Consider the following 24,965-nt stretch of genomic DNA (forward strand, 5'->3'; position numbering starts at 1 on the left):
TGGAACTTTTATATACATAAAATGTTTTGTTTTGTTTTGTTTTCTTTCACGGTTTCAGTCACTGCATATTTTCTTCCCTCCTGTGTGATCTAAGGATCTAGGGAGGAGATTGCCACAGTGAAGCAGAAAAGCTACATTCCGCCCGGGGAGGAAGAGAAAAAGCAATTTCTCGCTCCCCTTCCCAGTCCTGCCTGTGCACTGCCACCTGGGCTGTCCCTGCGGACGGCCTCCTGGTGGGCGGCCATCCCGCCCTCTCCTCTCTCTAAGGCAGCAGGCAGCACCCTGCAAAAAATCACCTAAGTGTGAGGCCGAGAGAGCAGAAGCAGGCACAGAATGCCTGTTAAGAATAAAAGATTCCGGAATCGCTTCCCATAGCCTGTTCCTTTAGTATGGAGTTCGATTCTCCAGCTGGTGCTTCGTGAGGAAGTACTTGAAGAACTCATAGACAGACCAGGAGATGGCCGTGGACGGCATCTGGTAGATGACGCGTGCCTGGATGCCCTTGAAGTAGCCGGCCAGGCCGTTGAGCTGGTACACCGTCCGGAAAGCATTGGCCATGCCCGACAGCCGGCCGCTGACGTTGGCCAGGGACAGGGCCATGTTCTCCTGAGTGTTGAGCAGGGTCTTGCAGACGTCCAGTGGGGTCGTGGCGGCCGCGGCGAGGGCCCCGGCCAGCCCGCCTGAGATGATGTGGGACTGCGGGTTGTAGCCCCGGTGCGGGTTGACCTGCTCCTGCAGGAACTCGTAGGTGATGAAGTGGATGGACTGGAAGGGAATGTTCATGGTCAGCTGTGTGGTGTAACTCCGGTAGAAGGCCCCCAAACCCTCGGTCCTCCACACCGTGCGGATGCAGCTGAGGGCTGAGCGGTGCTGCGAGTTGTACATCTGCAATCGCTGCTTCACGACTGTTGTCGGGGCCGCAGGGCAGGCCAGGCGGGCGGGCAGTGGGCAGTGGGTTGGGTTTGGCCCCACCCCAGGTCGGAGTGAGGTGGGAAGCCGAGCCGTAAAGGAAAACAAGCAAGTTAGACATGCTGGTCACAGGCCACAAGGAACGAGCACACACAGCCCCAGCCCGAGAAGCCACGGGGAGCCAGCTCCAGCCAGTCCCACGTTAAAATTCTACTTTATCTCCGAGACCCAGTGCCAGGAAGGTGGCTATTTCCTTAAGTTTCTCCTGCCTGAATCTCGCAGAAGGGTCCCCAAGCCAGGCAGCCACTTCGAGCTAGATTAGCTGATCCGATCTCCTGGCTCCTGGCTGCCCCTGGCAGGAAGCTTCGACACCCACCACAAATCTGAACCCTGTCCCCTGCCCTGCTGTCCCCAGCACATCTACTGGAAGCCAGTCCCCTCTCTGTGCTCGGGTTCTGTGCCTCTGACAGTGATTCTAGCTCCTGTGTCAGGTACGACTGGAACAGACACTAGAATTATGTCTGCCCAAGCTCAACGACACTCTCCCATGAAGACCCTGGCTCTGTTCATGCAAAAGTAACTGGGGTTCACAGGACAAGAGGCAAGTGAGGCTCACTGTGGTTCCCGAGGCTCGGAGCTTTACTGGCCCCCACATATTGCCAAATGAAGACTCACAACGGGCTTTATTTTCAGAGAAACCAGGGCCTTAAATCAACAGTAACGAACAGGAGAGAGAGAGGGGAGTTAAGCCTCATGTTTCTCTCTTTAAAAAATATAAACAAAACCTTGCTTGGTTAACAGGCTGATGAACTAGTCACTGACCAGGTCCCTGTATGAACTGCCAAAAAAAATTTTAAGAAAAATAAAAAAAGCAGCCCAAGATATGTAATATTATGTAAGTGAGTATTTATTTAGGGATTTCAAGTTTTTCACTGAACTACTTCCTAGAAGTGTTTCTCTCCCCTCTCCCCGACCACCTAAGAACTCCTCTTTCCTGCCCCAAAGCACTCTGTCCAGAACACACACAGTGTCCTCGTTCACCACAGGACAAGCCATGAAGCAGGTAAGTTTACTTAGGACATCGCATCTCTTGAGAAGGATAATGTGTGTAAAATAAAACAGGACATAGGCTGTCTTTCTGAGCTCTCTCCTTTCTAAATAAAAAGCGGAAAAGGTGCGGTTCCCCCAGTGTGTCCTTGCTACATACAATAAGGGAACCCAAATGGGTGGGGCCGAGTGCCTGGCTCCACCTGTCCATCCGGGAAACTTCAGCACCCAGGTGACAGACACTCCCTCCCCACCTCCCATCGGACCCATCAGGGCCCTGAAGGCCAGAACAAGTCCCCTGTCTGCTAGGACATGGGAGGTAGCTGAGAGCAAACAAGAAGGTTTAGCCTTCAAAGGCAAAAAATAGACAAACTTACATAACACAAGACTTAAAATGTTGAAACTTTTCTCTCCAGTTCCCCCTTCTGGCAAGGGACCATTTTTAGACAGGGGAAAGAGGCACAAAGAGATCCACACCTCACCGAAAGCCCCTGCCAGGTATCGAACAGCCCATCTGAAGGCATGCCCGGCACCAGGCCCGAAAGGACTCACTAGTCACATCCAGGTCAGCTAAGGATGCTGCGATATATAGAAAGCTAACAGAACTCGTCTGCACAGCTGAGGTTTGCTTTCTAATACTCCCAAAATTCAAAAGAAAAAAAAGATAATGGGGGGAGAGACAGCTAAAACAAAATGGCCCAGTGTTAATTTCTGAAGCACAGTGATGGATACACAAGGGTTCATAATACTACTCTCTCTGCCTCTGCAAATGTTTGGAGTTTTCCATAATCTTCCAAATATTTTTTTAAAAAGCAAATTGAACACAAGCCCTAATAAACAGCCTTGGATAGGTTCCCCCAAAATTTGTCTAGAGTTGATAAAGAGCCAGTGTGTGTGTGTGTGTGTGTGTGTACATGCCCACGTGCACACACGGGTTTTAGAGTAGTGCAAAAGCATGCAAAAGAATCCCCAGGAAAGCTAGTTAAAACAGATTCCTGGTCCCTACCCCCAGGACTCTGACCCAACAGGCCTGGGGTGGGGCCTGAGAATTAGCATTTCTAACACCTGCCAGGAGATGCCGACACCGCGCTTCCAGAAGCTCTGTTTACGAGAACAGAAATACCATAAAACTCAGATGTTCGTGTCCCTTCTTGAGGCCTTAAATAACATAGTAAAGAATTCAATTTTCCTGTTTGCTCTGACGGGGGGCCAGCAATTTCCCTGTCCCCCCACTGGTTTTCTGCCCCTCTGCCCATTCCCTACTGCCCCTCCCTGGGACCATGAAACGTTACCTTCTGCTGGATTCATTACTGCATCGTGGAGCAGGGTGGCCATACTCCCAGCTATCCCTGCAAAACAAACTCCAGAAAATTACCCTCTGAAACCAGGTGTTCTCAGGAAGTTCCTGGAACCTAAAATCAGATGGGACCTACGACTTGGCTTTCTAAGAAGCAAAATATACTACCAGCTCCACCCAGGTGAACGCGGACTCGTAAAACCCTAAAGCGATCAGGGAACTACAGGATAAAAAATGGGAAATATGAACAAAGCCATAGTCATGCACATCTTAATCTTGCAGAAACCTCCTTTTCTGTCTTGTAGTCCACCCTGGGAAAAAAGCTAGACTTGCGAACCCTGGGTGGTTCCCAGAAACCACGCTTCGTGGCTTTTTCCACTGTCTAGATTTTTACTCTCTCGTCCTTTGCCATTGTCCACACATTAACTCACTCTGACCTTAAGCTGGGGCAACCGAAGGAGATAATAGCACATATACAGCTGGGATGGGGAAAGAAAGAAATCTTTAAGAAAATTCCTTGGTTCAAATCCAGGCATTTTTAAGAAAATGGGCAAGAGAGGAGGAAGTCAGGAAGATCTGAATCTGGTAGATTTCCAGGGTCAGTTGGCAAAGCTATGACTCGACTGGGGGACGACTGACCCCGCCTGGGGGTCTCGTCAGGCCTGGCTTCAAGAACCAGGAACTTCAAAAGCCGGAATCGGGCCTGGAATTTTGCTTTTGGCTTTGGCGTCCCTCCCTCTGCGGTGACACTGCCCGGTAATTAAAATTGCCACTGGGAGGTGGGAACACCAGGGTAACTCTTCAGAAATGCATACACTACCCCCTCCCCCTGCACAGACACTTGTAATTATTCCCAGAAAGATCAAAACGGAACCACAGCATGTACCGCAACGCTGCTGAAACAGCGCTGGGCAGAGCTGGGCATAAAATGGGCTCCGCCAACCCCCTTTCGAGGGGCTAAACCGTCACATGAGACGGTTTCAGCTAAAGGAGGGCCCCAGCGTCGAGGACTCGGGGGCAGCATGGGGTGTGGCTCTTACGGACCGTCTCCATAAATGCCACTCATGGACAGTTTTTAAAAAGCAAAACAAATGTCTGCACGCCAGCCGGGCGCACTTACTTCCGAGGTTTGCTGAGGGGAAGGATGCTTTTTGAGTAGGACCAAAAGAGAAGGGAAATAGTTACAGCTGATCGCATCTAACCTCTCCAATGCTGAAAACTGAATTTTGCCAAAATAAGTACGCTTTCCCACTCCGTACCCAAACAAAAAGCAACGAAAGCCAACCCCACCCGAGAGGACAGAAGCGCTCGGCCCTGGCTCACTGGAACATGCCTTACGTAAGAGCTGCTGGCCAACTTGCAGCCCCCACCCCGCCTCTCTCCCTCAAAACAACCAAACAAAACGCGATTCCAGCCCTTGATTCCAGCCCTTGCTCGCAGAGAGATGCAACTCAGACAAACGCAAGAGAGCGGGGGTAAAACTCCCAAATCCCCCGAAGCTTAAGGTGGGAAGGGCCTTCTGCGCTGCTGGTGCGAGTCCTTTGTCAGCCATAAAACTTCTTGACCTTTTAAAGCTTAGTTAGATCTTGGCGTTGCAGAGACCTGTTGTACCAGTTTTTAAATAGTCTCAAAGAAGCTGTCCAGATAACTTTTTTTTTTTTTTTTTTTTTTGGCAATCCAGCATTCAAAAGTTTTCTTTCTATTCAGGGTTTTTGCTATGTCTGATCATTAATTGCTTTTGAAAGTCTAAAAACGAAAAAGCAAAAGAAAACCCAACCAAAACACCTCTGTCACCGATGTGTCCCCAGGCTTCGGAAAGCGTAGGGGAAACGGGAAAAAAAAGCAAGCGTGTGTGTGAGCCTGTGTGCGTGTGTCTGGGTGTGTGTGTGCACACACGACTCTAGAGTCCTTTATTCGTGAGCGTGTCGAAGACGAGGCGTAAGGCCGCTGGGTCACAGGGAGGAACACCCCGGGGAAGGACGCGTTGAAGAAGAGAACTTTCTAACTGCAGACAAACTGCTTTCAAAATACCGTTGGCTAGGTGGCTGTTTCCCTGGTGGTTGAAAACGTCATTTAAAGTCCTTTTCATGTTTTCGTAGCAGGCAAAATACATGGCGTGGGCCGGGCCCGCTCCCATCATCATCACGTTGAGGCCCCGCAGAGGCCTCCAGGCGCCTTCAGTCCGCATGATCTTCCTGAGCGCTCCGTAGATGCTGGTGTACTGGGCTTTGGGGTCGGGGTTCAAGCTCTGCATTCGTGTCTGCGGGCGGGTGGGAAGAGAAAACAAAACATGGCAGTTAATGGGGACAGTAAAGGGGGGAAAGATCCAGAAAGGGAGAGAGAGAGTGAGAGAAAATGGTCGATTTTCACAATTTCACACGATCTCCTGGTAAAAAAAAAAAAAAAAAAACATAGTTCTTCTCTTCCTCTTGGAGCAAAGCCCCAGCCCCTCACTGTCCCCTCCCACCCAGACACACGCGTTCACATATTCATCATCATGCCCAGGAAAGGGAGAAAGGGGATAGGAAGCCCCAGTCCTGCCACTGGCAAGCTGTGTGGCCCCTGACAAATCCCTTAACCTCTCTGGGCCTCGGGGCCTTCAGTTCAGAAACAAACAGGGTTGCTGCAAGCAGCAAACAAAACGATCCAGGTGAACGAAACCCTTTATCAACTCGGAGTCCTAGATAAATAGACACAGAATTATCCTGTGGTTCCCACTCAGGTTCTGGAGCCCTCTGTGTCCTCACATACCCAAAACCTGTGTGTTCTGAAAGCGCCCGTTCAGTCCCTACCATGCAATCTCCCCGAATCCTCCAGCCCTCACCCGCCCCATCACCGCTAAATGTGTTTTACGTTTGTTTTTATAAGTTGGCGCTTAAATATAAACGGTCTCGCTCCCGATTTCTTCCCGTGCGCAGTCTGGTCTCCTGGAGGCAGAGGCCCGGCTGCCCCTGCGGTGATTCCAGGTGCAACAGGCACTTGAGCAGCGAGACGGTTGTTTTTATGGGTCCGTCTGGCTGGTCCACAGTCCTGGTATCTGATCAAAAACCAGTCTGGATGGTTCTATGAAGGTATTTTTTTTTTTTTTTTTTAGAAGAGATGAACATTTAAATCGGCAGACTTTGAGGAAAGCACATTGTTCCAATAAACATTGTGTGGGTGGGACGCGTCTCATCAGTTGAAGACCACGGAGGAAAAAAAGGCTGAGGTCCCCCAGGGAAGGAGGAGTTATTTCCAGACTGGGCTTGGACTCAACTGCGGCACCAGCTCTTCCCTAGGTCTCCAGCCTGCCCGCCTGGCCTGCACGTCCTGGCCTTGGCCCCCACGATCATGTGGGCCGACCCCTCAAAGCCTCTCAATCTCGACTTAGATATAGCCATCTCTTTACGTAGAGCTTGAGACCTCTCTCTCTCTCTCTCTCTACACACACACACCACCCTATTGGCTCTAATTCTCTGGAGAACCCTGACTAGCACATAAGAAATACTTGCCCAGTAGAAAACCCACATTGGCTCAGTCCTACCAAACCAGCAGCCAGCCTGCCGGTTTTCCTTCCTCCCTTCTTCCCTCTCCTTCCTCCCCCTCCTCCCTCCCCTTCCTCCCTCTTCTTCCTCTCCTTCCTTCCTCCCCTTCCTCCCTCCCTGCCCCCTCTTCCTCCCTCCCTTCCTCCCTCTCTTTCCTCCCCCTCCTCCCTCCCTTCCTTCCTCCCTGCCTCCTCTTCCTCCCTCCCTTCCTCCCTTCCTTCCTCCCCTTCCTCCCTCCACTTCCTCCCCCTCCCTTTTCTTCCTTCCTCCCTCCCTCCCTTCCTTCTACTCCCCTGCTCCCCCAAACAGTCTAGAGGACAGGCTCTCTCCAACTTTTGGCGAGGAAATCCTTTCATCTCCAAACAAAATCATACAGAAAACCGATCACTGTGACTAAAAAGGACAAAGGGCTTCTCTGCTTGAAAATGGACAAAGAGGCCTCCTGCCCCGACCCACGGGGCTCCCCCTCACCCCCCAGGACAGAGAGCCCCAGGTACCCCAGGGCTCGGAGGAATAGGGTGAGACCAATGACCTGAATTCATGGTCATTTTCAGATTTCAGATTTCACCAGCTCTTAAAACCACACAGAAAATGGGCACACTGTTGCCAACTTTTTATTTTGCCAAGAAAGGACACAAAAACAATAACAGTACAAGCAACAATCACCACCGCCCTCTCTTACAATCATTTCCTAAAAGAAAGGGAATTTTTAATATTTAAAATAAAAGACTACCTCTGATTACAAAACTGTTCTTTAAGTTAGATTTAGCTTCATCAGTAACTCACCACTGTCCCCCTTTTTCCCACCCAGGCTGGTGACAACATCCTCTGGCCTAACCCAAGGCAGCCGCCGGACACCTGGGCTCCAGGGTCCCGGGAGGGGGTGACCTCTGGGAATGGACAGGTCAGTGTCCCTTGCACCTTTTTGTCTTTTTCATTGATTGCTATTCTAACACTTTTCAAAAGGGATTTGATGCAATTTAATGAGAGGATACATTATAAGCAAACAAGACCAAGGGCAAAGCAGCAAGTGAATACACCAACCAAGAGGGCAACTGAATCAAGAGGGCACCTGAATCGTGGTCACGACACCGCCACTTAGCTCCCGAGTGGCCCGCTGGCCAGGCCAAATGAAGAAGGGTACACAACGCATGGTGCTCACGGTGGGGAGGAGGCGGCGAAACTGCTCCTTCAGGATATTTGAAATCACTTAAGTTTTAGAGCAAATACAGTTTCGTATTTCACCTGGCTTTTTTCTTATCATTGCCCCTGACACAAAGCAAGGGCGTGATGCGGCCGGTGGTACGACCTGGTGGTCAAAATCCCAGGCCCGGGAATCCCAGAGAGCCGGGACTGAATTCAGACTCCATCACTCATGGGGGGACCCTGGGCAAGTGAGTTATTCATCTAAGCTTGAGTTTCCCCATTTGAGAGATGGCTGAGAACATTAAATGAGACAATTCGTGTCTAAAAGCATCATTATTGAGTAAAGGCTTCACCGAGGAGCTACATGAAGGTGACTCATCGAGAGGCCAAGCGGCACGGTTCTAGTATCTGACCTTGCAGGGTCTAAGCCCCGCGGAGGCGGGTCGTGTCTCTTACTCACGGCAGATCTCCAATGCCACGCACGATGCACTCACCCTGGGGGCCCAGGACGTATCTGTTGAAGGAATGAATGGATGAACACACGCAACTTAGGATACCAACTGGGTGAAGGGGCAGAGTGTCTCTCAGCCCACCTCCCCTGAATGTGGACTTTCTTGGACTTAGCTGTCCTTGCCATCACCCTGATGTAGATCTTCCCTGTCAGTACGAAGTCAAGTTCAAGTCCAGGTGTCACTCCCTTTCTCAAGCCTGGGTGTGATCTGCTGGGCAGAGCAGGGCAGGCCCTAGGTGTGCATTCCTTAGCCTTGGGTTGTAGCCATCCTCAGCTGGAATAGCCCCCAGGGAGCTATTGGGAAGCACCTGGCAGGGCTGGTGTCAACAGTGACTGTCCCCACCCCACCCCCTTTCTATATGTGACGTCATCAGGGGGGTCTCTCCTTTACGCACCTGCTCACATGAGCCAGGTGGAAACTGGCACCACACCAAGACTGAAAGTGAAATGTGGGATTGATTTCTCACCCACCACCACTTTAATTACGGATGGGGCAGCTGGAATACAAATTACCGAACCAAGTGCACCACCCTCTACGGAAATGACAAGGATAACTGGGTACCTTCACACCCTCAGTGGATTCTCTGTCCTCCAGGCCCATTTAATGATGTGCACTCTGGACAGGGGCGAGTGGCCCAGTCAGGCCCCCTCTGGGCCCACCCCAGCCAGAGAGGCCAAGTTTCGGGCCAGAGCCTCAATTGTCCTGCGGTGCCTTCATTTCCTCCACCTGCCTGCGCGGAGCACCCACTTGAGGTGGGCACCAGCACACAGGGGGGAAAGACAATGGGGAGACAGGAAAGTGTGTGATAAGAGGAGGGTGGCACGGACCGCACAGGGCACCGAAACGCAGTGCAGAGAAGACCCCAGGAGGGATCTGCCGGCAGCAGCCTCGGAGGAGAAGCAACAAGGCAGAAGGTACACAGCTAGGAAGTGAGGCAGAGGCGGCCAGAGCCGGAGCGCCCAGAATCAATCTAGTCTCTTTTTTAAAATTTTCGGTGACTCTTCCGGTAACATGTAAAAATGAGGGCTGGGCATTTTCTGTCCCCCTTGTGGATCAGAGAGGGGGGAAGAAGTCAGGGGGTGAGTGGAAGCAACCCGAGTGTCATCACCAGGTGACGACATACACACAATGTGGTCTGTCCGCACAGGGGACTACTATGCAGCCTTTAAAAAGGAAGGGAAATTCTGACACAGGCTACAGCACGGATGAACCTTAGGGACACTGCCAAGCGAAATGAGCCGGCCACGAAAGACAAATGCTGTGTGATCCCACTGCCGTGGGGCCCCTGGGGGAGGCAGCGTGGGATGAGCGTTGCCAGGGGCTGGGCGAGGAGGGGACGGATGGAGGGTTAGCGTTTAATGGGAACGGGAGTTTGGGTTTTGTGAAAGGAGTTCTGTGGACGGACGGTGGTCACGGCTGCAGTAACAGTAAGAGTGTACTTCACACCGCTGAACTGTACACTTAAAAATGTTTAAGACGGCAAACTTTGTTACGTATACTTTACTACAATTTTTAACATACCAAAAAAAGGAAGTGAGGGTGGGAAGGTAGAAAAAGGAAATGAACAAATCAGGATGCACAGAGTGGGGACAAAGATTAAAAATAAACACACACACACACACACACACACACACACGTACACGCGGAAGAAAACAGAGACAGAATTTCACAAATCACTTTTCCTGTCCGGGTTTCAGTTCCTGCCCAAGACTGAGCTGTACCACTCTCCCCCTTTCCTTACAATCAGTTTCCCTGTTTGCATTTCACCTGGAAATTCACAACACACATTAGCATATTAAAGGCTCTGGGAAGTCCTTCAGGAAAGAAACCTCTTTAACATGGTTTTACAAGGCACTTCTTAGACGTCTGCAGTTTGTGTTGGATGCAAGCCTTTTTTCACTTAACCATCAGTTACACCTTGCAGGACACACTTGTGAAAACACAGCTGTAGTCAGTGGGCACCTGGGCCCTTGACGCAGGAAGTGCAGAGAACATCCCGGTGTCAGGGAGACCCCTCCAGCTCCCCACAGACAACTGTCAGCAGGGAGCAGCCCCGAGGCAAGCCAGGAGCAGACAGGTGTCCTCTGTGCCTACTTACAGGTAGTGGAAAGTGTTCTCTCCCAGAAACCGGGAGACCTGGGTCTCTGGCCTGGCCATGCCACTTGCTTCGGGACCGGGGCACGTTCCCTCCAGCTCTAGAGCTACCACTCTGTAGGGGGACTCCAGGGCAGGGACACTCCACAAACTCCCAGCAAGGCCAGATGGAGCGAGGGCTCAGCCCCTTACTCAAATTCTCCATGAAGATGACAGAACAGGGAAGGCCTGCCTTGCTGGCCAGTTCTCTCAGGGAGGGGAGGAGGGAGGAGGGACAGTGGAAAATGTGTGTTCTGTCCCAGGTGAGCTGGCCCAGGATCATGTAACGCCTACCAGGCCCCAGGGAGAGTGCACCCGGCCCAGCCCAGCCCCTGCCTTTTCACATGGGGAACTGAGGCCCCAGCAGGAGCCTGGGACCCAGGCCTCGGGCCAGAAAAGCAGAGAGAAGGGGGCAGGAGGGCCTAGTGGGGAGCCTGCAGAGGACATGCTAGCAGCCCTGTAGCACCTGTCACTCGGCCATCAACTCCCTGCCTGATGTGGGGGCCACTGGCGATTTTCCAACCATCCTTTGTTGATTTCTTGAAAAGAAAAAACTTCCCATGTTCAAAGTACACGTGGCACTTTTAGGAATCGGAAGATCATGCGGAATCTACTCCTTTGTTCATTCCAAAGCATTTGCTGTACGTCCCCTCTGCACCTGGTGCATTGGGGGCCCGGGCAGCAGACAAACAGCACAGGGGACCAGGGCTGAGCTCCAGGGGCTGCCCAGCAATCTCCGTTCCAGACTTTCTCCCAAAGGAATATGGTTCAGGCACCTAGAAGGTGCTAGAAAAATGCCAAATGATGTTAGCCTCTGCCACCCAGTGTCTGCCTCACAATTAGAAACCAAATTGGTTAAGTTTTTTATCCTGTCCGCCAATTGTTCCCAAGCTAAATCAAACCACGGTAGAATGCCTCGGCCAGACTGTGGGGCCAAGCCCAGCACCCCGCTGCCCATTTTCCAAGCCTCATCCTACAACCATCTCTCTGGCCAGCAGTCCTCCCACTGCCCCATCCGCCACTGCAGCCCTGTGCTGGTGACCCTCTCGAGACACAAGGCCAACTCCCTCCACAGCCAGGAGATCATTCGTACAGAGTCCTTCCTCACTGAAACGCCACGGCAGGAGACCAGGAGGAAGAGGCTTTTTGGCACAGTGCTTTGTGGAAAGGATTGTCTTCCAGAGTAAAGCCACAAACCCCATCCAGGCCTTGAAAAGCCCTGTCTCACCTTCCAGAATCCTCGGGAGGCACACGCCACAAGTGCAGAAACCCAGACCACATCAAGGAGCACCACGCATAGTAAAACTTTCGCCACTCCCAGCGTTCCTGACTCGGAACCTGCTCCCCGCCTGTGCTCCTCTGCGGAAGACGGACTCGTAATCAGGCTTGCGACAATCACACCCTGGGCCTCTGAAAACCCGTGTAAAGACATCGCCCAGCATCATTCCCGCCCGCCATGAGCCAAGAGTGGAGCAGGGCAAATAGTCCTTGAAGGGAGCCATGACATTTGCAGAGCTCTGAAGCACGAGAAGTTGATTCACAAGTTCAAAATCCCAAATCATCTTTTTTTTTTACATCTCCCAATTGGCAAAAATACATACACAGAGAATATACATACATCTATACATATACACAAATTCATACATATGTATATTTTATAAAAAGGAAAATTTGGTCCTCTGAAAGTTTAGAAACCAGCAAGAGAAAAATGATTCCTCCGAAAGTGGTCATTGCCCGCCTCTAAAAAAAAGGTAGGTGGAGAAGGTGCATGATCACATATCAGAGTCCACGGAGGGGTGGTGCAAGGGAGCTCCAGGTGTAGACATTCTGAGAAAAGCTCCCCAGCTTATTCTAAAAAGCCCCCACTAAGAACCCCTATTTTGAAGCAAGCGAAGGGGCCGGCTCACTGGGAAATCAGTCAGAAAAGGCAAACCAGTCAAAACAGAGAGCTGAGACTTGGCAGGAAACACTCGTCCAGCTAGATCAAGTCTACACAGACTTCCCTGCCTCACCTAGAGGAAGGCCAGGCTTCCTGCAGCACTCTGGGCACCCTGATGCTGGGGTGGGGGCAGTGGGTTCACACATGTGAGAACAACCACAAAGGCTCTTCTGCCCTTTCACTTACATCCCACAGGGGTCCCAATTTTTGAAGGTCACTTTTGTCCTGAACAGACCAGTCAATCTCCTGGTTAACTGCCACCTCTGAGGTGCAGGGCCTGGACCACAAAGGATTCCTGCCACCTGTCACTCATGCTCTCCAGACATATCCTGGAACCTTCGGGATCCACTGGGGCACGCATCAGGGGACACTGCTATTTCTAGGGACAAAAGACTCCGTGAAGAGTTTCCATCATGCATTCAGTGGAAAATACCAAGTCCACCTAGACAGAGATAACCAAGTCACGGCACCAAGCCCAGCTTCCCCTTGGGACAGGCCGCAGGAGGGCAGGCTGCAGTGTGAAGGTCCAGACCCCAGATCACATCTAGCCAGAAGAGCGGCCAACTGAGTGGCACCTAGAAAGAGGGACCAGATGTCAAGCCACAAGAAATAGAGCTGCCGCTACGATCCCTTCTGTTCTATTTGATTTTGTGACTATGTGCACATGTTACTTTGACTGGAAAAGAAAAAGACAATAGCAAGATATGGGCGAAGAGGCAGCCCCGGCCTTAGGAGAGCAGCTGCAACATTAGATGATCCTCAAATGTTTGCTGGAAGAAAGGCATGTCGGGGCCATGGAAGGCTCTGAGCACCTTGCTAAAGAGTTTGCAATTTACTTTATAGTCAGGTGTCCTGCACATGACAGCGATTGAACAGGAGCTCTGCAAAGCCACACAGTAAGCAAGACAGATGGGCTCCCCAAGATGCAGAAGGCAGCAGGCCCCTGCAACAGAAGCCCTCGCCACTGGGCCACTGGACAGGCTGGCTGCTCTCTCTCCAAAGCTGCATCTTTGCAAGGCCACCATAACATTACACACCACTTAGGTTTCCCTCTCTGCCCATGGGCAGCAGCTCGCCACCTTACCAGTGGCCCAAAGGATGCCAGTCCCACATTGCTTGACCCTAGGAGCCAAACCTGGCCTTCTCCCCTTCTCTAGACAGTCGTACCGCAGAAGGAGGGAGGGCTGAAAGGATCCATGCCTGGACAGGCGAGATGTACCCAGCACACACTCAGAACATCCACTTTGTGGCCCGCCCAAAAGGATTAAATTCTCTCTGCCATACAGGTGGGGCAAATTCCCAAGATGCCAGGTAACAGGGCTGGGATTTCATGGGTACAATGAGTGACCTCGCTGGGAGACAGAAAGGGAGGGGAGAGCGCTGGGCTGGAGGGGCAGAGGCTGAGTCACAGTTCTTTCTAGGCCCACATCCCGCACTAATCAACTATGTGGGTCTTGGGTAAATCACCTTGCTTCTCTGAGACCCCAGTGCCTCTATTTACAAAATAATTATAATAATAGAAACGGTAATAGTTACAGCTAGCAAGCCTCATTTTACAAGCGGGGAAACTGAGGCACAGAGGGCACAGCAACTGTCCTCAAGGTCTCAAAGTCAAAAGCAGGATTGGAACCCAGGTGGTCGGGCTCCAAAACCTCTCCCGTAGTGTAGGTACACTAAGGGCTCACGGGTGAGCTCTAACTTCCCTTCTGTCCCCGATACCTCTGCTTCCACGACCACACTAAGTCACATGTATGCCACCTCCTATGTGCCCGTCCTTGGGGAAAAAGGAGCAGCCGTGACTATGTTGAAGGCACCTAAATCCTCCCTTTTAATTAACGTCCACACAGCCGCAGGGGGCTCTGTCTGTGCCAGGCTGCAAGCAGTACACTTACCGGCACAGTCAACAGCCCAGCCCCACGAGGCCACACGACTTCACTCTGGTCCACAACCCTGGCCATCGGCTCAGCCACTGGTCCCATCAGGACTGGGCAATAGTAGCTGGTTCCACACAAACCCATTCTCTGTCCTGGAACGGAGCTTGAAGCACTCACCAGCTGAGGTCACAGGCAGGGAGGCATGCTGACAGACAGAAGCCTGGCGCTTGTCAGTATTCAAAGGCTCACGCTGAAATATTCCAATAGCCAAGCTGCTTTCAGGAGGGAGTTTAACCACTGCTAGTCATCTGGTCTACCCAGGGCCTCCCGCGACCCAGCCAGCCCCATCCATATGGGGGTGGCTTAGAAACACCCCACTGACAAGTAAGGGCAGGACGTCAGAGGCAGACCCAAGAAACGCCTCTTCCTCAAAGGGTTTTCTCTTCCTGGCATATACATGAAGTCGCTGAAGCATCGAAAGGCCACATGGGAGAACGAATTTAACACCCGAGTCCACATCGAGGTGCTGCAGAAGCACATCAACCCACCCCAGAACAGGACAGGCACTGTGTGCGGGGAGAGGGAGGGACAGAATCCAGGCACCTGTCTGGTGCTCACAAATTCCCCCCTGGACTCTCCATTGCAGCCGGGCAGCACCGCAGTCCCAGCCTCAGTGAGCTTTCCCTGATTTCAGAGCTCTGCCACCCCTCCAGCGCCCCCCACTTTGTTTTGCTAATGAGGAAACAGTTAATACTCTCCCAGGCTCCAGCCCCCAATTCCCAGACTCTGCCCGTCTGACCAGCCTTCCACTGTATTTTGCAAAATATCCCAATCACAGAATCTGAAGGAAACCTAGTTCAACACTCCCCACCAAATGCTCACTTACATTCTGGTTGAGGAAACTAACTAATGAGAGGGCCAAGGGCCACGGGCCACAGGGAGGGGGTTGGGTTGGGCTGGGGGAGCGTCAAACACCCAGGAGGGACCTCTCAGCAAGGGGGGCAGCCACCCTTCTGGGCACGTGCCCTGGGGCAGCAGGGAAGCCAGCAGGATCCAGTGTGAAGTTTATGCATTCACTCACACACCTGAGGACACAAAGATGGCCTGGTCCTCACCCACCTCCCCATCGAAAGCCTATTGTATTTTCACCCACCTCCCCATCGAAAGCCTATTGTATTTTACCGCTGCATGAACTTGGATGAGTCACTTCACTTCCCTAAACTTTAGTCCCCTCATCCGTAAAATCCTCCTCCTCCTCACCTGCTTCCTGAGATGAATAAAGGAGCAAGCTTAAGTGCATCAATCACCTAGTGCAGCACAGTAAGTAGGTGCTCAACAGATGTTTATCTTCACTGTAAATATTTTTAGAAAGGCTGCAGTGTGTTCCCTGCCTGGCACGAAGAAAACCACCACCTACGTTAATGCAAACGGCTTGCCTTCTCATTAAGAACCACTGTAGCCAAAACGAGCTTAGTCTTGCTGGAAGGTATGGGTGTTTTTTTCTGCTTGCTGATAAATGGTTGTTTGGCACAAAGGACTTCATTGCAGGTTTGAATTGAATCCCATTAGACCAGCAGTCCCCAACCTTTTTGGCACCAGGGACCTGTTTCATGGAAGATAATTTTTCCACGGATGGGGGAGGGCCCTGGGGGGTCATGGGGGTGGGCACAGCTCAGGTCGTGATGTGACACCCATTTCCTAGCAGACCATGGACAGGACTGGTACAAAGCTGTGGCCCAGGGATTGGGGACCGCAGCATTAGACTACAGAATAAAATGACCATAAACCACACAATAGACCCCAGGGTCCCCGAAGGAAGCTACCAGCCACAGAGCACTGGTGTTGGGAACCCCAGGCCACAGTCCCTGTACCCTCCCAGTGAAGGGACAGAAATGAAACCCTACCTGACCCCTTCTGACCGGTACAGTTTGACAAAGGTGAGGCGGCCTCTGTAATGGACACACAGCCCCAGGAAGGTCCAAGGCCGGCAGAACAGGCTCTGGGGCCTCCCCCACATCTAAATCCCAGCTCTGCAGCCTCCTCCCAGACGGCCGTGTCTTTGGCCAAGTTACCGCTTCTAGGAGCCTGGTTCCCTGTCTGCCAGTAGGGCTCGTGATGGCCCCAACCTCCGAAAGTCTCCGTGAGCGTTACAGCAAACAATGAAAAGCCCTTGCCATGGGGTCTGGAGTGCATCTGCCTGTTGCTTTTATTTCTGTCTTTTTGGATAAACAGCAAATTCCTAGAAAGACGTCATTGTTGCTGATGCCGTCAGAAGATTCCAGTTGCGTAGGAGGAGGATGCCCTCCAGGATCAGCCCTGGCGGGGCAGACTCACTCGTAATTGCCACACTCGGACACCAGAGTGTGGCAGGACACTCGAGCGGCCCTTCCCTCCAGGGCCCCTCTTAACAGAAGGGAAACCAAGGCCCGGCAGAGCAAGGGGACTCATCCATGGCAGCCCCGTAAGGGGCTCTGAGCCCCACAAGTGCACCTTTCTTCACTAACCATTTCTAAAGGAACAGACCAGCGTGCTTAAATTAATCCCGATTACGTAGCAAAGAAGATTTGGATAGCTGGCTGGGGAGGGGACAGGGAGAATCACTAGTATCAGTTTACACAGGCCTAGAGAGTCCCAAACAAAAGTGCTCACTCACCTAGCCTGGCTGCTCAGAGCCAAGGGCAAGGTCTAGGGGCCTTTGACCAGTGCTAAAGTCTGGGGCCAGGGCTGGGCAGGGCAAAGGCCCTCCCCCTGCTCAAGCTTTGCTACCCTCTGAACTGTGGGTGACTAGCCCCAGGGCAAAGCCCAGATGCCAGCCAAGTTCAGCTGCTGGACTGGGCGCAGGGAAGCCCTTGGTGGGTTCTGCCCCCCTCTCCCATGCTACATGGTTGCCCCAGAGGACTTGGGCCTCCCCAGCCCATGGGTGTGGGCAGGCTCTCTGGTCCCTCCGATTCTGGGTGCTACAGGGCACCGATGTTCACACCGAGTGGTGTGTCTCACCTTACCAAACAGGGGCAATCCTCCAAACTGTGCACCTAAGTGTGGGCATGATAAAACAGAGAGAGCCCTGTTCGAAGAGTTAGAAGACCTAAATTCCTGTCCAGCTCTGCCACCAAATCCCTAAGGACTTCTGCGCAATCACTTCACCTATCTGGACATCAGCTATCCACACTGGACAGTTCAGGGAGCCGGGCACCCGAGAAGCCCCATGTTCCTCTCCCAAGTCGGATGTGGTCCTGCCAGGTGGTACAAGTCCAGCTTCCACGCCCTTCGTGGCGACCACACCCTCCAAAGCACGCCCCACAATTAGCCTATTATGCACAGAAGAAAGGATTTTTATAGCAGCCCTGTCGCCAGCCTTCTCTTGCTCATTCCTCCACTTACAATTACATCAGGTGGTGCGTCTGTGTGTCCGACTCCCAGGCAAGCTAGAGAGAACCGTAAAGAAAGGGCAGTGCCGTTCACGGATGTCATCTTGGCACCCAGCGCCATGCTCACCAAAGCACATGCTCAGTAAACTGCCAACGATTCAGAGCTGGACTAAATTTCACCCACAGCCAGGTACAAAGCAGGTTTTTTTAAGCCCCAAATTCTTCTGTTTGCTGTGGATCTGGGTCCCCCAGTGCGAAGCACCTGACCTGGGTTCTGGGGCCCACTGCACAGGGTACCAGCTGAGGGCATGAGCCCCACTGGGGCTGGCTGCAGTGCCCAGAGATGCTACAGACCAAAGAAGGGGTGCAGGGTAAATTCCCCAGATGTTACGCAAACACTATCAAATTATCTCTGTGACATGAGATGATTTACATGTAGTTGGCACCAGGCTGGTGCCAAGTCACAGCTGGAGGGGTTGTTCTCTTTCTTTCTTCACACACCTTTCACCTTTCATAGGAGGAAAGATGGCAGGATGCACGAAACACCAGGCTTGCTGCTCCAAGGGTCTCGGGGAAAGACTCCAGAGGAAAGAATTGGCAGACGCAACTCTCAGCCTCCGGGACCCACCTGCTAACTCTAAGCTAGACAATACATACAAATTATTTCCTAAGCTTTTGCAAGTTTTATTGGATGCTGAAGGGAACGGCAGAAGCCCTCAATCACGGACGAGATTTTATGCTGACTGAAACCCTCTCCCTGGAAACAAGGAGCTCAGGTGTATAATTTAAACCAGCACCGTCTGATGAGCCGGGATTCCAGAAGTGAGAGGAGGACACTGCCACCACGGATGAGAGTGAGACCCCAGACTGCATAAGTCTTAGCCGGTAAAACCCCAGGATCATCCTACCAGAAAGTTCTACCCACCACCTAAATGGCTGCCATTGAGGGGCTGCCGGATGAGGAAGTAGGCGTCATCCTGGCCTTCGAGGAGTTTACAGTCTAGTTGGGGAAGGAAAAAGTAAACTAAAAAGCCTACAATAAAAAATTCCAAGCTCTGAATGTCATGCAGCAAAAGTAGAAGGTGCCGTGAGGACAAATGCGGGGCAGCTGATTTCGATTTGGGGCGGGGTCCTGGGAGTGACTACTAAAGGCTTGACAGGGGTCAGGCAGGTGAGGCTCAGGCAAGAGGGACTTGGGGCACAGGTAGGGCCGGTGGGATGGGGACAGAGGCCCTGAGGAGGCCGGTGTCACCTGAAGCCTGCTGCACCCCAGGAAGCAAGGCGTAGGGACACAGAGCCCCTGCTGAGCCCTGAACGCCGGTGTAAAGAGGGCATTTTACCCATCTGTTCAGTCCTGATCTCCTGCCTTGGACTCAGGAATGAAGGAGAAGAACAGGAGGGAAGAAATGAAGTGAAGGAAACAAGAGCAGGTTTTTCACTGTGACGTCTACAGGGAGTGCGAACCCCCGTGCCGGGGAAATGCAGGGAGACTCCCCAGCTCCCCGACCCTGCCGGTCCCACAGACACTCCCCGGGAACGAACAGTCTGGGCTCACCCCGTCTGTGCCTCTGGCAGTGCGGGGCGACCTTGGCCAGGCCAGCTGACCCCTGGATGACTCAGCTTCCTGGTAGTGAACTCGTGAAAGGTCCCGGCAGGAAGGAGTCAGAGAGCTATAAACAGGGCCTTCCAGAAGCATCTGCCACACTTCTCTCCTTGAACCCCGGGCGGGGCTGTGGCCATTCAGCATTTCTGGAATTGCCTGGGTGAACGGTTTGCAGTCTCGAAGTGTTGTCCCTGGAGGTTTCCAGTAGATTAAATCAACTGTCATTTCCAGGCGGGCACACTGGAATGTGGAGGCGAGCAGGGCCATGAAATGGTACGTGGGCAGCTGGCTCCTCACCGCCCCTCGCTCCTCTGGCCGAATTCCAACGCAGGGTCTTCCCGGATTCCTCTTCAAAGCAAAAGTGCTTGTGAGTCTACATGTTACAAGCAAAGCCGAAATAGGGAGCCACAAGTTGTACTGCCCCGTGTAAATAAGGAGTGGAAATTTTAGAACTGGAAACTGCCCAAGAGACCATTTAGTTTTAGCTCAATCTTGCCATTTCACAGACGAAGAAATCGAGACTCAGACGAGTTAAGTGTTTTTCCCAGGGTTGCTTAGTTGGTGGGAGGCTGGTCATTTCAAGCTAAGCACAATTCACTCTAAAGCGCAAACGTTAATATAAACATTCTATGTGTGTCAATACGGGAAGATGTGCCTTTGCCTTCCTTCTCCTATCCCCGTTCCACGCCCTCCAGCCAAGCCAACCTCGAATGGCCAGCTCCGGACAGACAAACACCCCTGGGGTTCTCCCTGCCCCTTAAACTCTGGCTGCTCAGAGATCAGAAATCTGTTTCCAATTTAAAGCAGCCCAGGTTTGGAGTAACGTTTGGTTTTTAGGGTCTGAAAGAGAATTTCAGAAACGTTCTTATGATTGGATGATCAGAAAATGCAAAAGATCCTTGGAAGAGACAGACACTCAACGGAAGCTGAAAAACAAGAATTCTTACCCAAGGTCAGACAAAGCGTCACCAGCCGGGCCACTCTCAGAAGTCGGTGGGGAGAAAAGCACTAATTCCAAGGGTAAACGGAGCCTGCTGCCACCCACGGTTGTGCTAACATGCCATCCCATAATGGCAAACTGCTGTTTCAACTCCTTCTCCACCTCCTTCTGAAACTTGACTTTGGGGGGAAGAAAATAAGTAGCCGGGAGTTCATTTCAACTTGTAAATATATTCTTTATTGTTATATTGTTTTTATAATTATAAGTTTCTGAGCTGATATTCTTGAAGCTCTAAGGACTAAATATAAACCTTCAGTAATTTTCTAAGTAAGTGAATTTAACACTACACTCTTCTTGGCCTACATAAATACACGTACATTAAAATTCAGTTACTGCCTGAAAAGCCAGATTCAGGGGGGAAAAATCCATTAACAGAGACACATCCAGTCTCACGCACACTTTAGGGTTTTTAACCCTTTTGCAGACAACCCTTCTTCCCCACAGGGCGTTTTCTAAGGCTCCACAGCAACCCACGCAATCTTTGCGATCCTTTCTTCTGGGTGACAGCTCTGCATTGTCTAAGGACACTGAAAAAGGCCCACACACGTCCTCCTTCAAAACACCCAGCAAACGGATCTAGCAACGAACACTCCCTATGTCGAGGAATCCAAGGACACAGAAACAGAGGTGGCACTGGGTTGGCAGGTTGGTGCCTGTGTCGCCGCACTGGCCTCTTAGAGAAACAGGACTCAGCTTCCAGAAGCTGCGAGATCCGAGAGCTTCTGTCTACACCCTGGACTATTATAAACACTAGGAGGAAAGTCTTGCAGCTGTGTGTCCCAAGCCCTTTATCAAACCCAGCTAACTGAGCACTTGGCATTTTATATGAGGATCCACGAGAGGACTGCTAAAAGGGAAGAGAGAGGACAGGAAAAAATGTCCAGCTATCCAGTTACATTCATTCATTTATTTATTTTAGAGATAGGGTCTCCCTCTGTCGCCTGAGCTGGAGTGCAGTGGCTTGATCACAGCTCACTGCAACCTCTGACTCCTTGGCTCAAGCGATTCTCCTGCCTCAGCCTCCCGAGCACCTGGGACTACAGGCAGGTGCCACCACACCTGGCCTCCAGTTACCTTTAAAAAGTGACAAGGAATGACACACAAACCTGAGTCTCTAGAGCAAGCCCCAGTGCTGTGAGGCTCCTTGTCACCTACACTGACAAGTCCCTCTTCACCTTACAAGTTGTGACCTGGCTGGGAAAGGCCACCCAGGCAAACCCTAAACCTTCACATAACACGTGACTGTATTTAACCTTTAGCCACTTATCTGCTTGCCGCTCCACTGGCCCTGACTGCCACCCATTAATTATGAACCAATTTTGAGCAAAAATGCCTTTGATAGGACCGCTTATCCTCCCTTCCTCCTCCTGTTTCCGCCCTTCTCGGGCCTCTAGCTCTGCAATGAAAGTTCCCACCCAGGGAGGAGGCTGGGCTGCCCTTGGGGGAACCAAAATTTCAGAACAGGGAGGAAAAGAGGAGCTGCCGAAACTGGTCCTGCCTGGCGGCTCCCCGGCCTGGTAACCCCAAACCTCGGACGCTTTCTCAGCTGATTCTGTGGTCGCAAGGCCCAAATCGGAGTGTCAGTGGGGTGCAGGCGTCCTGGAGATGGCCAGGCACCTGGGGAACAGGCTGTTACATTCTAGGGGACAGAGCGAATAGCTTTGTTGTAACATCCAGGTCTAGATATAGGTACTGAGATACGACATCTTCAGGGGGCCCTTCCTGATGCCTCTCCGTGAGGTTCAGGATCCCTGAGGACAGTTCGCCACCCCTTAGAAGAATGAGTCACTGGACATCTGTCCTCCCTGCCAGATAGGGACTCAGGTGGGGAGAGACCTGGGCTGCGTCGAGCCTCCTGCCTCCTGCCCACACACGGTTTTACCCCACAGGCACCCTTAATTATAGCCCTATGACAGGGAAGCATTCTGAGAAACATGTCATTAGGTGATTATGTCATTGTCGTGTGAACACAGAGCACACTTACACAAGCCTAGACGGTACAGCTTACTACACACCTAAGCTACGTGGCCCAGCACGTCACTCCTAGGCTGCACACCTGCACGGCACGTTACTGTAGGCAACTACAGTGCAATGGTATTTGTGCACCTAGAGGAATCTAAATATAGAAAAAGCACAATGGAAATATTGTATAAAAGATAACATTTTTAAATGGTACACCTGTCTGGGGCACTTACTCTGAATGGAGCTTGCAGGACTGGAAGTTGCTCTGGCTGAGTCAGTGAGTGGTGAGTGAACATGAAGGCCTAGGACGTCACTGTGCACTGCTGTAGACTTTATAAACAAAGTACACTTGCTGCTCTAAATTTGTAAGACAATTTCTTTCTTCAATATTAAATTAGCTTTAGCTTAATATAACGTTTTTACTTTGTAAGCTTTTTATTTGTTTTAACTTTTTGACCCTTTCATAATAACACGGAGCTTAAAACACAAACACATTATACAGCTACACAAAAATATTTTCTTTCTTTATATCCTTATTCTAATAAGCTTTCTTCCGTTTTTAAAATTTTGTATATTTTTACTTTTAAAACTTTTTTGTTAAAAATTAAGACACGAACACACGCATTAGCCTAGGCCTACATAGGGTCAGGATCATCAATGTCACTGTCTTCCAGCTCCACATCTTGTCCCACTGGAAGGTCTTTGGGGGCAGTAACGTGCACGGAGCTGTTATCTCCATGCCTTCTTCTGGATTCTTCTGTAACACCTCCTGAAAGACCGCCTGAGTCTGTTTTACAGTTAACTGTGTGTTAAAAAGTAGAAGTACACTCTAAAATAATGATAAAAGGTATAGAGTAGTAAATATATGGAACAGTATCACAGTCATTTATCATCATTCTGAAGTATTATATACTGTACATAATTGCATGTGCTAGACTTTTATACGACTGGCAGCGCAGTAGGTTTGTTTACACGAGCATCACCACAAACACGAGAGTAATGTGTGGCTGTGACATTACACGTTGCTAGGACACCACTAGGCAATAGGAATTTTTCGGCTCCATTATAATCTTATAGGGCCACGGTCATATATGGGGTCCGTTGTTGAGCGAAACATCATTATGCGGCACTTACTGTAATCTAGCAGGGGATGAAGTTACACTTTCACAAATGCCTTTTGAATCTTCCTAGGCAGCAACGTGAATAGGAATCAGCCTAAGGCAAGCCAACATTTAGCAAACCAACCACAGAGTCAGTGACTAAGGAAAGGAACTTTCTTCACTCTTCAGTTCAAGACACACCCTCAGTTCACCCCTTCCACTCTCATCCGTGTATATACACACACTGGCCACATCTTCTTTTCTTTGAGGGCTTCCCTGCCTCTCTGGTCTGACCCCTAGGATCTAATTATCAACCAGCCACCCAGTAACTTTAACCCAGGCTCCTGACAGCCCTGGGACACCACAATCCACATTAGGGCAGAGAAGGCAGGGGAGGGGAGGACACGGCGTGAGTCAGAGGCAGTGCCCAGCGGGTCCCGCTGCCCGGCAAGCCTGGCTGGCCAGCTTCCTGCAGGCTGCAAACCTCCACGTTCCGCTTCTAAAAGCCAGGCCCTGCACAAGGGAAGGCAAAGCGCCCGCAAAACCCTCAACGTGGGCACCGTGGGGACCCTGAGACAAAGGCACCTATGTGTTCCCTCCTTTTCCTCTTGAGCAAGCAAGGAAAACAGAGACGGGAAAGACCAAGGTGGGGAAGAACCCAGGCATCAGCAAACACACACAGCCATGCTTCAGGGTGATTAGTCACCTTCCCGCCCCTCCCCACGACGTCCCCAGACTCATCTGCCTGGTGCTCAGGGAGACAGACTCCCCTGAAAAACAAGAGTGGGCATATGAAGTGAGAACCCCTACGCCCTGGGCATGCCACTGCCCTCCCTGAGGGTGGCCTCGTCCTTCCCCAGCCCGCTGGTTACTGCTGCTATCATCGCCCATCCTGCATTACCAATTTAAAATGTATGTCTGAGCACACTGGGTAGGACTCGGCTCTTCCTCGCTAAGCCAGCCAAAGAGGCGGCAGAGATGGCCACCCCATCTTTGCTCAACAGATGGGAGACACTGTGTAAGGAGAGAGGTTAAGTGCCCAAGGCCACGCAGCTGCAGTGAATCCTCGGTCGTGCTGGAATGAGAGCCTGGATTTTCCATTCCAATGAGCTAACTCTACCCCTCTAACAGGATCCCAGTTTGATAATAAATACCATGACCTGGCACCTGCAGAGAGCTTTATACTTTCTAAACTGTGTTCCCTGCAAACCTGGCTGTATGTTCTTACTAGATGCAGTAAGTGGGCCTAAAAGGGAGGCAGGACGGTCCCTGTTACTCTTTCCTTTGTCAGAAAAGAAAACTGCAGCCCTAGTGGACCAAGGAACTATGATGTACACTGTTCTTCCCACTAGGTCACTTTCACACTGTGATCTGGAAAAGAATGCTCAGACCAGTCTGAATTCAAATCACTATGCTGAGAGCACCTCCAACTCCCTGCCGAAAGGAGAAGGTGCCAGAGCAGCTGCAATTTGTTCCAGAGAGGGAAGCCAGACAGAGCCAAAAATATCCCGTGGCAATAACCATTTGTCATCATCTCCTCCTTACTGACGT

The 24,965-nt window shown here is 51.3% G+C and overlaps 1 protein-coding gene across 1 annotated transcript in view; it reads right to left on the minus strand.

Moving 5' to 3' along the window:
* Positions 1–314: 314 nt before the first annotated feature.
* The window catches only part of SLC25A37 (solute carrier family 25 member 37), a 35,636-nt gene continuing 10,985 nt past the window's right edge, over positions 315–24,965 (minus strand). The window contains exons 2-4 of the mRNA XM_069484846.1: positions 5,285–5,513; positions 3,249–3,305; positions 315–905 (exon numbers count right to left, since the gene is read on the minus strand). Coding sequence (XP_069340947.1) covers positions 385–905; positions 3,249–3,305; positions 5,285–5,513 — 807 coding nt within the window. The 3' untranslated portion in view covers positions 315–384. The remainder of the gene's footprint in view (positions 906–3,248; positions 3,306–5,284; positions 5,514–24,965) is intronic.

Source organism: Eulemur rufifrons, chromosome 12 (assembly GCF_041146395.1).
Source record: "Eulemur rufifrons isolate Redbay chromosome 12, OSU_ERuf_1, whole genome shotgun sequence".
Lineage (NCBI taxonomy): Eukaryota > Metazoa > Chordata > Mammalia > Primates > Lemuridae > Eulemur > Eulemur rufifrons.